This window comes from Sprattus sprattus (genome assembly GCF_963457725.1).
Source record: "Sprattus sprattus genome assembly, chromosome: 6".
Taxonomy (NCBI): domain Eukaryota; kingdom Metazoa; phylum Chordata; class Actinopteri; order Clupeiformes; family Clupeidae; genus Sprattus; species Sprattus sprattus.
This window is the reverse complement of record NC_137925.1, coordinates 11,281,077-11,293,809: the sequence shown is the minus strand read 5'-3', so window position 1 is coordinate 11,293,809 and position 12,733 is coordinate 11,281,077. Positions and strand designations below refer to the sequence as shown.

The following is a 12,733-nucleotide window of genomic DNA, read 5'->3' as shown; positions in this document are numbered from 1 at the left end:
CACTCAGAAACACAAACACAAACACAAACAAAAACACAAACACACACTCTCAAACACACACACACACACACACACACAAACACACTCAGACACACACAAACACAAACACACACACAAACACTGAAGCACTTGGACGTCCACTGACGATGCACACCACTGAGACGTGAAGGTTCGAGGCAAAGCAAAGCCACTGAGGTCAACAGAGGGGAAAGAGAGGAGAGGGATTGCAAGATGAAGAAACAGATGAAGAGAACAAAAAGCCACCGGGGCTAGTCTGCTAAGAACAGATTGTACAGCCAGTGAACTAGAGACGGAAAGCGAGGGAGAGACTGAGTCGGACGCAGAGAGCTCAGGGGGTAAATACCATCAAAGGGCATCCGGTCGTCCGTTTCAACGTCTTCGTCCGCCAGAATAACTTCTTCTAAACAAAATGAAAGGGTTAAATCAGGCAGGGGCATTCTGACATTGGAAAAAGTCATGTCAAGTCACATAGTCAGTTTAACTCTCACTGAAAAAGTGCTGACACTACGCATAATAGTTGGTCCTATGAGCATTTTCATAATGCACTCTTGAGTGTGATGGACCTACAAAAACACAGGCTTTCGATAAGCAAAATGTTCCTGAAGGCAACTTAGCCAAACAAATAGGGCATGTTAAACTCACATGTCTGTGACAGTCATAATCACATACAGCTCAATTCAAATCCATTATCATGGATGAAGTCATGACTCATCAGAAACAGTTAGAGGAAATATAATCTACCTAGCACCTCTCTTCCTGGGTTGCATTATACAACACTGCATGGTGGATATAATCAGCAAGCAATTCTCCTGTTGTGCAAATGTGTTCACTGTGTGTGTGTGTGTGTGTGTGTGTGTGTGTGTGTGTGTGTGTGTGTGTGTGTGTGTGTGTGTGTGTGTGTGTGTGCATTTCTACTGTACTTGCCTGCTTTGCAGATCCACTCCAGGTAGCCGTTTAGCTCCCTCTCAATCTGCTGTTGTCTCCTCAGCTTCAGAAACTCACTCCTGTTCTCCACACGCTCCCTCTCTTTGGCAAACTCCCTACACACACACAAACACACACACACACACACAAACAACCGTGCAGAACACAAATTCAGCCCTCATTTAACATTTCCGTAATCAGACAAAAGTGTAACCCAGCAACATCAGCAAAGTCCTCCAAAAAAAAGGCACTTGGGCGACTCTATGCCAGCCTATGAATTCAATTACACTTAGTCATAAAGCAGATGCCTTTAGCTAAAGCTACATAGGCTACTGCACTGTGATGTTACGTAATTTGAGCTTCTGCTCCCAACTAATTGTACCCATTACACTCGCATAATTAGCATCATGGTGTGCTAGTTCAACTACGAGAGCAATACGGTAACACTTCTGAAGAAACTTTAAACCGATATACTGCATAGAAAAACAGGATAGCACAAGGGCACATATGCTGACAGATAGACGAACACACAGGCCAACAGACAGACAGACAAACAGATAAACAGAAAAGCATGGAAACCTCTAGACTGACAAGCAGCAAATGCATAGAGGAGAGATGAATGTGACCTACCCGGACAGGACACCCAGCACCAGGTTAAGCATGAAGAAGGAGCCGATGATGATGAGGGGAATAAAGTACATCCAGTTCCAGGCGCCTCCAGAGGCGTCGTCGCTCTGGGAGACAGACAGGTGCCAAGTCAACATGTGAGACAGGAGCCACGACAGGACACACTCTCAAGAGCGGATTCCTTTCGGCTTTAAAAGCCTCTAGTTCTTTTGGACACTGTGGTATCCAAAGGCTCTCACGAATAACCAACTTGAACTCATTTTACTTGAACTCTACATCACGGGGCTAACATAACCGTGTTACAAACATTTAATGGCATATTTCAAATCTTGACAGAGGTTATTATGGGAGTCAGTTCCAGTGAAGCTACAGTGTCCTATCAGTCAAAGCTGCTATGGCATCTACAATTCCGAGGGCTGTCATGATGACGAATGAGTTGATTAATTTGATGATGAATTTCTGCTAATGCTGACATAAAACTGTCAAATCATCAGGCATCAACTGTCACGATTCATAACAACAGGGCAGGGCAGCTGCTATAACATGTTTAAGATATGGTTCTGCCAGTCACATGACACATCATTCAAGTACAAGATAACCCAAATAACCCTGCATGTTCTTCACATATTTTCATTGATGAGAACAGTCGGCAACTTCTTTAAAAAATGTATAGTGTTAAGGTATATAATGTATTATGACGAGACAAGAACACGTTTTATAACATATTAATAAAGAAGGCTACCTGAATGTTATACTACATTGAACTTTTGCACTACCTTCACTTGCACATATTCTCTCATAGTGACAGCTGTCTGTAGTGGGTCTGGTGGCTACACCATCACTGCAATGCTGTGTTTTGTTATTCTTGTGTCTATTGAATGCTTTTGTATGTGTCGTATAAGTTACTGGATGCCCGGAATATCCCTTGGGTAAGTAACTATGTTTGTGTGTGCACGTATAAGGGATGCAACTGAATACAAATACGTTATGGATATGGAACTATATTTCATAATTAATTATATGCCAATATTAAATCAATTTGATGCTATGAAGGCACAACAACTGCATTGGCAATGGAAATTTTGTTTTTAAAAATTCAACATTTGCCTGATTTAAATGTGACATACAGTATATATACCACACCAACGTCCAGTGTTTTATTCAAATACAGTTACAGACAGACATCGCTGTGCCCCACTAGTATGCTAGTATGTATGCAATTATCTATCTATCTGTCTATCTGTCTATCTATCTATCTATCTATCTAGGGTTAGGGTTAGGGTTCATCTAGGATTAGGGTTCATCTATCCCTCTATCTACATAATTATGTATCCCCTTAAGATGAGGAATAGATGGCGCAGATTGAGATGTATTTTATGAAAAATACTATCCAGTAATCTACAGTATTTCATGAAAGTCAAAGGACTAATATGTAATACATTCACTGTACTGAATCATACAATGAATATGATATACAGTTTATGTGGTCAGAGATTAAGGAAACATGCTAAACTGAATGCTACAGCCAGTATATTCTCCTTTTAAAACATAACATAATGTTACTTTAACTTGACGGGTATGCAGGACCTGCACTCTCTCTTTTCTCTGTTGCTCTTCCTCTAGATCTTCTGCCTCTTGTACCACTAGGACCTGCACTCTCTTCTTCTTCTCTTCCTCTCTCTGCTCCTCTCTCTCGCTCATTTCTCCACCCTCTGCCTTTCACATCAGCGACACCCAACCAGCCCTCACTGGCTTCACTTGACATTGTTGAGGGCAAGTCATAATTGAGATCTGCACCAGGCTGCAACATGGAAGAACACTCGGCTACTACTCAAAGTGTGTAGCCTATTTTCGGAGCAGATGGCTTGTTTTCGGGATAGCAGGCTTAGCTTTGGCTAACGTACATAGCTGGCCATGCATCTAACTAACACTGACAGAGTATAAAAAATTCATATGAGCAGGTTTGTAATTTGCAAACGCTGCAAACTATACATTAGCTGATCTACTTACAGTGTACAACTCGGGGAGGGGGGACACAACGCTCCCAAATATTTAGAATTTGGAATGCGGTACCGATTTTAAAGGCTTGTTTTCTGGGCTACATATTGCCCCTTTGTAAGGTAATTATAAGAACATTTTCTTCAACTAAAATATTACAGCTTGATGGTGTGGTGTAAAGAGCAATCAACTTATCATTATCGTCATGCCATCAGGGCGTTTTCTTTGTGTGAAAAAAAGCTCAGCTATGGTAGCATCTGGAAATGGGTGTGCTTTTCAGTGTGGGGAAATGTTTCATTACAAAAGCAGGACATGATGAAAAGGGTGCACTCCCTTTGTCTTTCTTTATTCATATAGTCTGCCCTAGAATCCAGACTATGAATTATTGAAGGTCCTGCTGGATGAATGATGTCACTTCATTGCGAGACGGAGTGGAGGGCTTACCAGGCACTTCCAAAATGTATCCATACAGTGCCTGGACCCTGGTCAACCTTGAACCGAAAAATTGAGCAGACTGGCTGTGGATCTGGATGGATAAGAGGATTCTGCATGTGTATTTTTGAGTGACTGATCTCTTTCGGGTAACAGTCAGAGTCCTTCTGACTTTTAACCATGGGTCTTAGCAGTATCTGTTCGTTTACAAAAGTATGGTGTAGCAGAGATTTTCAGTGCAAGGTTTCTGTGTTTGTATGAAAGAATATTTCTCCATTTCTCACTCTCACACACACAGAATCTCCCTCTCTCTCTCTCTCTCTCTCTCTCTCTCTCTCTCTCTCTGTCGGTCTGTCTCTAGCTGCTCCCTTTTCCTCTCCTCTCTCTCTCTTCCATTCTCCCTTCATGTCTCTCTCTCTGCATGTCTGAGAACTCTGCTGTATGTACTGCAGTCCTTTTGCCCATTAAACTTTCAGCAGCTTCTCCCCTGGCCGAGGCAGGAATAACTCCAGCTGAACAGAGACTGTTAAATATAGAGAAGAGCCTGGGTGGGACTGATGGAGATGGAGGCAAAGGGTCCAGAGAGAAAGGAAGAGAGGCAGAGAGAAAGGGACAGGCAGAGAAGGAGAGAGAGAGAGAGAGGGATGTGGTGAATGGACCAGGGGCAGAGTAGGAACTGCAGAAGGAAGAGGAGGGAGTACAGGCATCCAAGTTGTGAGAATGAAAACAAGAGAAACAGCCCTGTGTCTGCATTTGTGTGTGTGTGTGTGTGTGTGTGTGTGTGTGTGTGTGTGTGTGTGTGTGTGTGTGAGTGAGTGAGTGAGTGAGAGAGTGAGTTTGAGAGAGAGAGAGTGTGTGTGTGTCTATGTGTGAGTGAGAGAGTGAATGAGAGTGTGTGTGTGTGTTTGTGTGTGTGAGTGAGTGAGAGAGTGAGTTTGAGAGAGAGAGAGTGTGTGTGTGTCTATGTGTGAGTGAGAGAGTGAGAGAGAGTGTGTGTGTGTGTGAGTGAGTGAGTGAGTGAGTGAGTGAGTGAGAGAGAGAGAGAGAGAGAGAGAGAGAGAGAGAGAGAGAGAGAGAGAGAGAGAGAGTGAGTGTGTGTGTGTGTGTGTGTGTGTGTGTGTGGGTGGGCGAGTGTGCCTGTGTGCATTCCTTTTGAACTGTTAATACTAGATAAAACGATGATTGCTGCCTCAACACTAAGATGACCTCCCTGCCCTAGTTTTCTGGAGGATTTCTCCTAGCACAGAAACACACAGACCTACTGAAGTCTGAGGGCATGACAGAAAGACACACCAGATTTCAAATGATCAATATTATACAGACAAAGGAATAGGATAGAGCACGGTTTTAAAACCACTCTTTAGGTATTCTTTACAGTTTAAAAATGTTCAATAAACAATAATTCAGGCATAAGACAACTATACTTTTGGCAACAGGCCTTCACACAGCACACAGCACAACACCTTCTCCCACAGTCCCTCCAGTGTACAGTTCTGGTCTGGCATAGACCTCCATTTGGCCGGAGAGTACAATTAGTCAGACATGCAACACAGTAAAGCAATTTAGGGGTCAGGCACTAAATCAGCACGGCTTGTCTTTGTTCTGCTGATGTGGGTGTAGACCTACTAGATAATGTGCGACTGTGTTAAGGACCCGTCAATACAAACATAATGATCGAGAGGTTTGCCGTTTGATTCTCGAAACATGTATTAAATGTAACAGTAATTAAATCTGTTAATGAACAAAATCTTAAGCATTTTCAGGGCTGAAAGTGGTAATATTCTAATTCAGTTGATAAACAAAAGGTTTAATAGGAAAAGATAAAAGATGACTTTAAATGTCACTTTTGAGGGTTTTGATGCTGTTGAGTAGAGAGCCTGAGCCTCACAGTGCTATAAATGTGTTGAGTCATTCATTATGGTTAGAGTTCCATGGCCTGCCCCTGACTCTTCCTTGTGTTGGCATGACACCCAGCTGTCCAAAACACACAGAAAACCCACTGATACATCCAGCTTCTACAGAACTGATACGTAAACACACTGCAAAACACATTCTCTGTCGTGAGACCACAGTGGCTTTCTCATACGCATCGACACCTTGTAGCAAAAGTTAAATAGCCGGACTTACATAGTAGAGGAGGTCTGTCCAGCCCTCCATGGTGATGCACTGGAAGACAGTGAGGATGGCGAACAGGATGTTGTCAAACTGTGTGATGCCGTAGTTAGGGCCGAGCCAGTACTGCTTACAGATGGTGCCGTTAGGACAAAGACGAGACGGAGGCTCAGTACCACAGGGAAACTCCTCTCGAATCTCATCTTAGTGGACAGAATAAACAAAGAAACAGAGAGTGATGAGGAATTAGAAAAGAGCAATAATGAGATAAACAATAATACAAAGAGTGTGAGAGAGAGAGAGAGGGAAATCAGTATGCCAAAGAAAGGTGTAGAAAGATAGTTAAAGAGAGGGGGTAAACAGAGAGTAGAAGACAGACGAGTAGGGGCATACATACACAGGACAGAAATAAAATACAATTAAGGAAAGAAGAGGACAGGACATAGAAGTAAGTGAGAGAATGAATCCACCATAACAGTTCGTCCTCAATCTGCCTTAGAGTGGTGAAGTCCAAAGACAGGGGGGCTCACCTGTGTAGATGTCAAAGCAGGTGGTGTGGAACTTCCCCATGTAAAACTCAAGGCCTATGATGGCAAACATGAGAATGGCAAAGAACAGCAGCAGACCAATCTGAAGGAGAGGGATCATGGCCTTCATGATGGATTTGAGCACCACCTGCAGGCCTGGAGGTCAAATAGAAAGCTTCACGACAAGAAATACCAAGAAACTATACCAAAAAAGAATGAACAGCTATAAGTAATACATAGATCTGTGTTGCTTTTAATAAATGAATCACAGAGAAAACATTTTAAACTATTTTTCCATTGTACAAATTTGGAGCATTGCCAATTGCAGCAATCATTTCTACGGTTTCTGGCAATGGCAGATGAGTAAAAGCACCTGATTTAACACAGCATTGGATATAGATTCCCATTCCTGACATACTCTAATACACATATTGCTAGACTAAAGTAAGTGTAGTACTGGAACTGTTGAAGCTTCATGCTTCATACTTACATTTTTACATTTAAAATGTCTACTTGGGCCAGTGCTTTCGATATCTTCATTACCTTTCATTTACAGAAATGTGTCTATGCTAAGAATTAGATGTGGCAGACAGAAACAAATTCAGTCTATTCAGGTCAAACTTTGATGTTAGTGGATCAATTGTAAGAAGTTCTAATGAATGCTGTCCCTGCAGCCATCCCTTTATTTTCTCAGAGCACCAAAACCACCACCGCCACCCCCAAACACCACCCCCAAACACCACCCGAGTCATTCTCCAACTCACTGGGAATCCCAGACACCAATTTGAGGGGTCTCAACACTCTCACGGCACGAAGGGTCCGCAGGTCAAACTCCGACCCAATCGTGGAGAGGATTCTAGAAGAGAACAGCATGAATACAAGAGTTAGAAAGTGTTCTCATGTGTGTGTGTGTGTGTGTGTGTGTGTGTAAACAAAAAAAGCCTCTATTAAAACAATCTACATGACATACACCTTCCATACCAACTAGTGCAATGGATCTGCCAGACTGTTGAGGTACTTGTGGTATCTTCAACAATCAGTGATGTGATTGTGGGTGCAGGGTTTAACATTTGTGATTTATTTTATCACGTCTGTTCGATCTCCAAATCAATTAAAATAAGGTTAATTGAACAAAATGTACCTGAATGGCATCAAATGGAGGAAGATAAAAAAGGGAGGATGGTTGAATAGAGTAGGAAGGAGGACGAGAGACAGAATCTCTGTGAGAGGAAGAATAAACTGTCCAGTGGGAGAGAGAAGAGAGATATGCTGACTGACTCGTTTTATCCCTATCTTTCTCTGGGCCTATTTATAGCCTTGCCGTCTGCAAGCCATAACCACAGTCAGCCACCACCTGACTCATTTAACACTTACACACACACACACACACACACACACACACACACACACACACACCAACACTTTCAATAAATACTCAACCAAATGCCACTGAGGAAAGGACACAAGTTCCCATAAACATACACACACTGAATCACACCCAGGCCAAAGAACACACACACACACACACACACACACACACACACACACAGTAGGATTGTTACCTGTAATTTAGTTGTCTCACTCAGATGCTGACTGCTACTTTAAGGCTGTGCTTTATATAAACCACTAAATTACACTCACGCTTGACTACTGTAATGCAAACACAAACAACATGACGTCAATATCCTATTTTAATGGGTCCTACTATCCTATTTTATGATGTCTGTCTATCTGTCTGTCTGTCTCTCTGTCTGTCTGTCTGTCTGTCTGTCACTTTGTCTGTCAGTTTTTGGTCTTAAATTTTTAGCAAATGTCCTCCATCATATGACTTACATTACTGTTATTTTTTGGTATATTAGAAGGTGACACAAAATGTTTTGGAATCTAATCTTATAGAAATCTATAAACTAGATATAAAGGCAATTTTACTTGCTATTAAGAGTCTTTGTGTCTGTGTGGTGTGTAATAATAATACAAATAATAAACTTTATTTGCATAGCACCTTTTTCATGCAAAACAATGCAGCTAAAAGTGCTTAAACCTATGTTTAAGTGTAGCAGTGTAACCTGCATGCGTCATGCAGTTTCTTCAGCTCTTGACTTACATTAGGAACAAGACTTATAGGACTCTGTCTGAACATTTTTGACATTTTGACTAGGCTCTCTCTAAGTTTTATTTGTTTTTCTGTGGATTGGGACATTGTTAAATTAAACCTTATTATTAGTGAATTGACAGTTTACTGTAAGGTAGCTGAGAAGAATGAATGTATTTATTATTAGTATGCAACAATACTTAGGCCGAATAGTTTTCATATCAATAAGCATTGTTGCTTAATTAATATGGAATAAGGGCATTATTAAGCATTAAAACACTGTCTTAGAGTATGAAGCGTGAGAGTTGATAAAGTTAGCCTATATATTTTTATCTAACTACTAGGCTATACAAATAAACTTCCTTCAGACAAACACCATTGCAAAGCCATTACTGAATAAAATAAAAGAGCATGCCTCTTGTGTCTAGCTGCCCTGTGCACTTCAGGAACATATAACCATAAGCCATATATGTCAACACGGTCATAATTCACGCCAGTGCCATAGTGTCATGTACACCAGCGTTAAAGCCCTGCATCTAATCCATTATCACACGCGCACACACACCGAGTCCGAATTTACTTTCCTGACGGGAATGGGGATTGATATACTGTTGCACTTTATTGATCACAAGGCGTTGTGGGATGGAGGGGAGGAGAGCGTGGGGGGGGGGGGGGCGGTCAGATGAAGGGGGCCTGACAGGCCACTGAGAGATAGATGTGCCTGGGGAATGCTCAGACTCGCATTACACAGCCATTACATGGCATTACTCACCACGTCTACCCTACACCGCTCACTCACACACACCGCTCACTCACACACACTGCTCACTCACACACACCGCCCTCCATCCACCAGCAGTGGATACGATCACTTCTACCTATAGTACCCTACACACACCATACCACCAACCCTATAGTACCCTGCACACAATATACCACCAACCCTATAGTACCCTACACACACTATACCACCAACCCTTCAGTACCCTACACACACTATACCACCAACCCTATAGTACCCTGCACACACTATACCACCAACCCTTCAGTACCCTACACACAATATACCACCAACCCTATAGTACCCTGCACACACTATACCACCAACCCTATAGTACCCTGCACACACTATACCACCAACCCTTCAGTACCCTACACACAATATACCACCAACCCTATAGTACCCTGCACACACTATACCACCAACCCTATAGTACCCTGCACACACTATACCACCAACCCTATAGTACCCTACACACACTATACCACGCAGTATGCGTGCACAACCAACCTACAACCCATCCTATACTGCTCACCGCAAGACCACACACTGATTATTACAAAGCACACCACACATCGAAAACCACTGACTACACACCGATTACAGCTCAACACACACCACTGCACACACCCAATATCAATTAAGACACACCACTGATCACCACAAAGCATAACAATTAACACTCAACACGCAATGCCAGATAAGACATTTCCAAAAATGAAGTCATTGAGGCAGTGTGTGGAGGTCTCTGGAGCCCCTGTGAGGATGTGTCGACTGGGCTTCCACAGGCCTCTAGGGGGGGGACCTTGATGTGCAGGTGTGGTGCCGGTGGGGCCTGGGGCCTGTAGCAGGTGTGTAAAAGTGTGTGAAGGGATGTTTTCGGGAGGGAGAGTGAGAACTCAAACAGGGGGGGGGAATTGTGAGGTGTCTGCTCAGCGCTTACAAGGAGAGCTCAGTGGGACAAACACCTGTCAATCACCTCCAGGAGGGAGGGCAGCTGGAGCAGACTGTTATCGTTGTTGAGTTTACTGGTGTGTGTGTGTGTGTGAGAGGTGTTCATGTTGTATGCATGAGTTGGCATATGCATGAAATGCCAGTGCCAGTGCCACTGGTGCATATTGTATGTACATGTGCACATTATAACACACTCATAAGCACACCTTGCTCCAATGCCCAAATGATTAATAAGACTGACTTAGTCAGTTAATGGTGACGGTTTAAATCTGTCCATACTGACCAAATTACCTGTACTACACACTGCACACTGCACACTGCACACTGCACACTACACACTACACACTGCACACTGTACTGTACTGATAAAGGGCAAAAACTCCACATGTTCATATACTTACAACTGCTGTTTACCAAACAGAAGATCCTTAATGGAAGCCCCTTCCCTCTCTTATGTGGCTCCTGCCAGATACTATGACAAGCCCCTTCCCTCTCTAATGCCGCTCTGGCCAGATACTATGACAAGCCCCTTCCCTCTCTAATGCCGCTCTGGCCAGATACTATGACAAGCCCCTTCCCTCTCTAATGCCGCTCTGGCCAGATACTATGACAAGCCCCTTCCCTCTCTAATGCCGCTCTGGCCAGATACTATGACAAGCCCCTTCCCTCTCTAATGCTGCTCTGGCCAGATACTATGACAAGCCCCCTTCCTCTCTAATGCCACTCTGCTTGGGCTGCCCGCTGCTGCCCCTAGCAGGGACAGTACTGATCCTCTCCTCCACCTTACACGGCGCAGTGTGCCACGGCGCAGTATGCCATGGCACGACGCCACTTTCGCCCCTATTTCCGTATTCAGCCGTCCTATTTATTTATCGCTTTTGTTTTTAGCTCTGCTGCAATATTTACATTTTGCACCACGCTCCGATTGCGGTGCCAGGATTAGAAAAAAAAAGTGGGCCTCCTTTTTTTTACCATTCATCCTGTCGCCACGGCAACGGGCCGTTCCGCGCACGGTTTTCTTACGGTTCCCAGCCCTCTTTCTCATTCATAACTGTTTCCATGGCAACAGGGCCCCGTTTTTGCTCATTGATAGAATCTCAGCATCACCACCATAACGTGGAGAGGTGGGGCTAGATTGATTTTCCTTAAAAATTATACAGTTTGGGCTGAACTATAAATGGAATAAGTGTTACAACATAGACACATAGACACACACACACACACACAGACTACTTGTACATTCCTGGATCAAACAAAAGAGATTAGGCACACTGATACTGATGCATACAGGCTGGAATCTAGGTCATGTGATTGCTGAGGCACAGCCAAAATCAGTTCACACGTACAAGCATAACCAGCCTTACCCATAACCAGCAATGATTTCGTTGCCCATTTTAAATATACGTTATATATGCACAATGTGCGCACACACTGTAATATAGCCTCAAAGTCTCAATGAAAGATGATACATGTTATATCTGTTTGTCTGTGCACAGGAGCTTTCATCTATGTGTGTGTGTGTGTGTGTGTGTGTGTGTGTGTGTGTGTGTGTGTGTTTGTGTGTGTGTGTGTGTGTGTGTATGTGTGTGTGTGTGTCTCTTCTTGTTCGCTCTCTTGGGTCTCTCTCCTTCTCCTTTCCTCTCAGTCTGTCTTTCTTTCAGGCTGGTTATCTTACTGCTGAACTCAGCATTGCAACTCCGCACAGTTGAACACAGGGCCCGTTATTTTCTTGTCCCCACAGCCCTACTACATGAACACACACACAGACACACCGACACACCATGCCCCCGCCCCTCTCTCTCTGACACACACAAAACACCAGCTCTGTATGTCATGAATCAAACCTGTCCACATGTTATCTAATCCCCTTTCCTCTTTCTTTTTGCACGCTTTCTTTTAGAGTTTCAACAACTTTCGAATTGCTAATCGCTAAAGAGATGCTAGCGGCCAAAACTAGCGGCACCTCTTGAAAACTGCTTACTGTGACACTATAACAAACTAGTTAGTCAACAACTGTCCTAACACAGTCAAACATCAAGCAAGTGCAACACAAGACAAAGCAAGAAGGCAAATAAGCTACTTACTAGTTAGGCAGACAGTAGAAATCGGGCGGCTTCAGGCAAAACTACAGAACAAAGTTATAAGCCTACGGACCCTGGTATGACAATGGCACGGAGACGATTCTTCATATTAAAAGTCATTGTAGTGGCCCAATTTTTTTAAGCTGCTATTTTAAGGTTAAACTGCTTATCCTAACCCTAACCC

At 43.2% G+C, this 12,733-nt stretch overlaps 1 protein-coding gene across 1 annotated transcript in view; it reads right to left on the bottom strand.

Annotated features, from left to right (window-relative positions):
• LOC308367150 (voltage-dependent P/Q-type calcium channel subunit alpha-1A-like) overlaps positions 1-12,733 on the bottom strand; it is a gene marked incomplete at both ends in the record, with an annotated part of 69,137 nt that overhangs the window by 34,686 nt on the left and 21,718 nt on the right. Inside the window, 6 exons of the mRNA XM_080840964.1 lie at positions 365-421; positions 937-1,061; positions 1,576-1,679; positions 6,130-6,317; positions 6,645-6,797; positions 7,406-7,497. Of these exons, the coding sequence (XP_080697090.1) occupies positions 365-421; positions 937-1,061; positions 1,576-1,679; positions 6,130-6,317; positions 6,645-6,797; positions 7,406-7,497 (719 nt within the window). The remainder of the gene's footprint in view (positions 1-364; positions 422-936; positions 1,062-1,575; positions 1,680-6,129; positions 6,318-6,644; positions 6,798-7,405; positions 7,498-12,733) is intronic.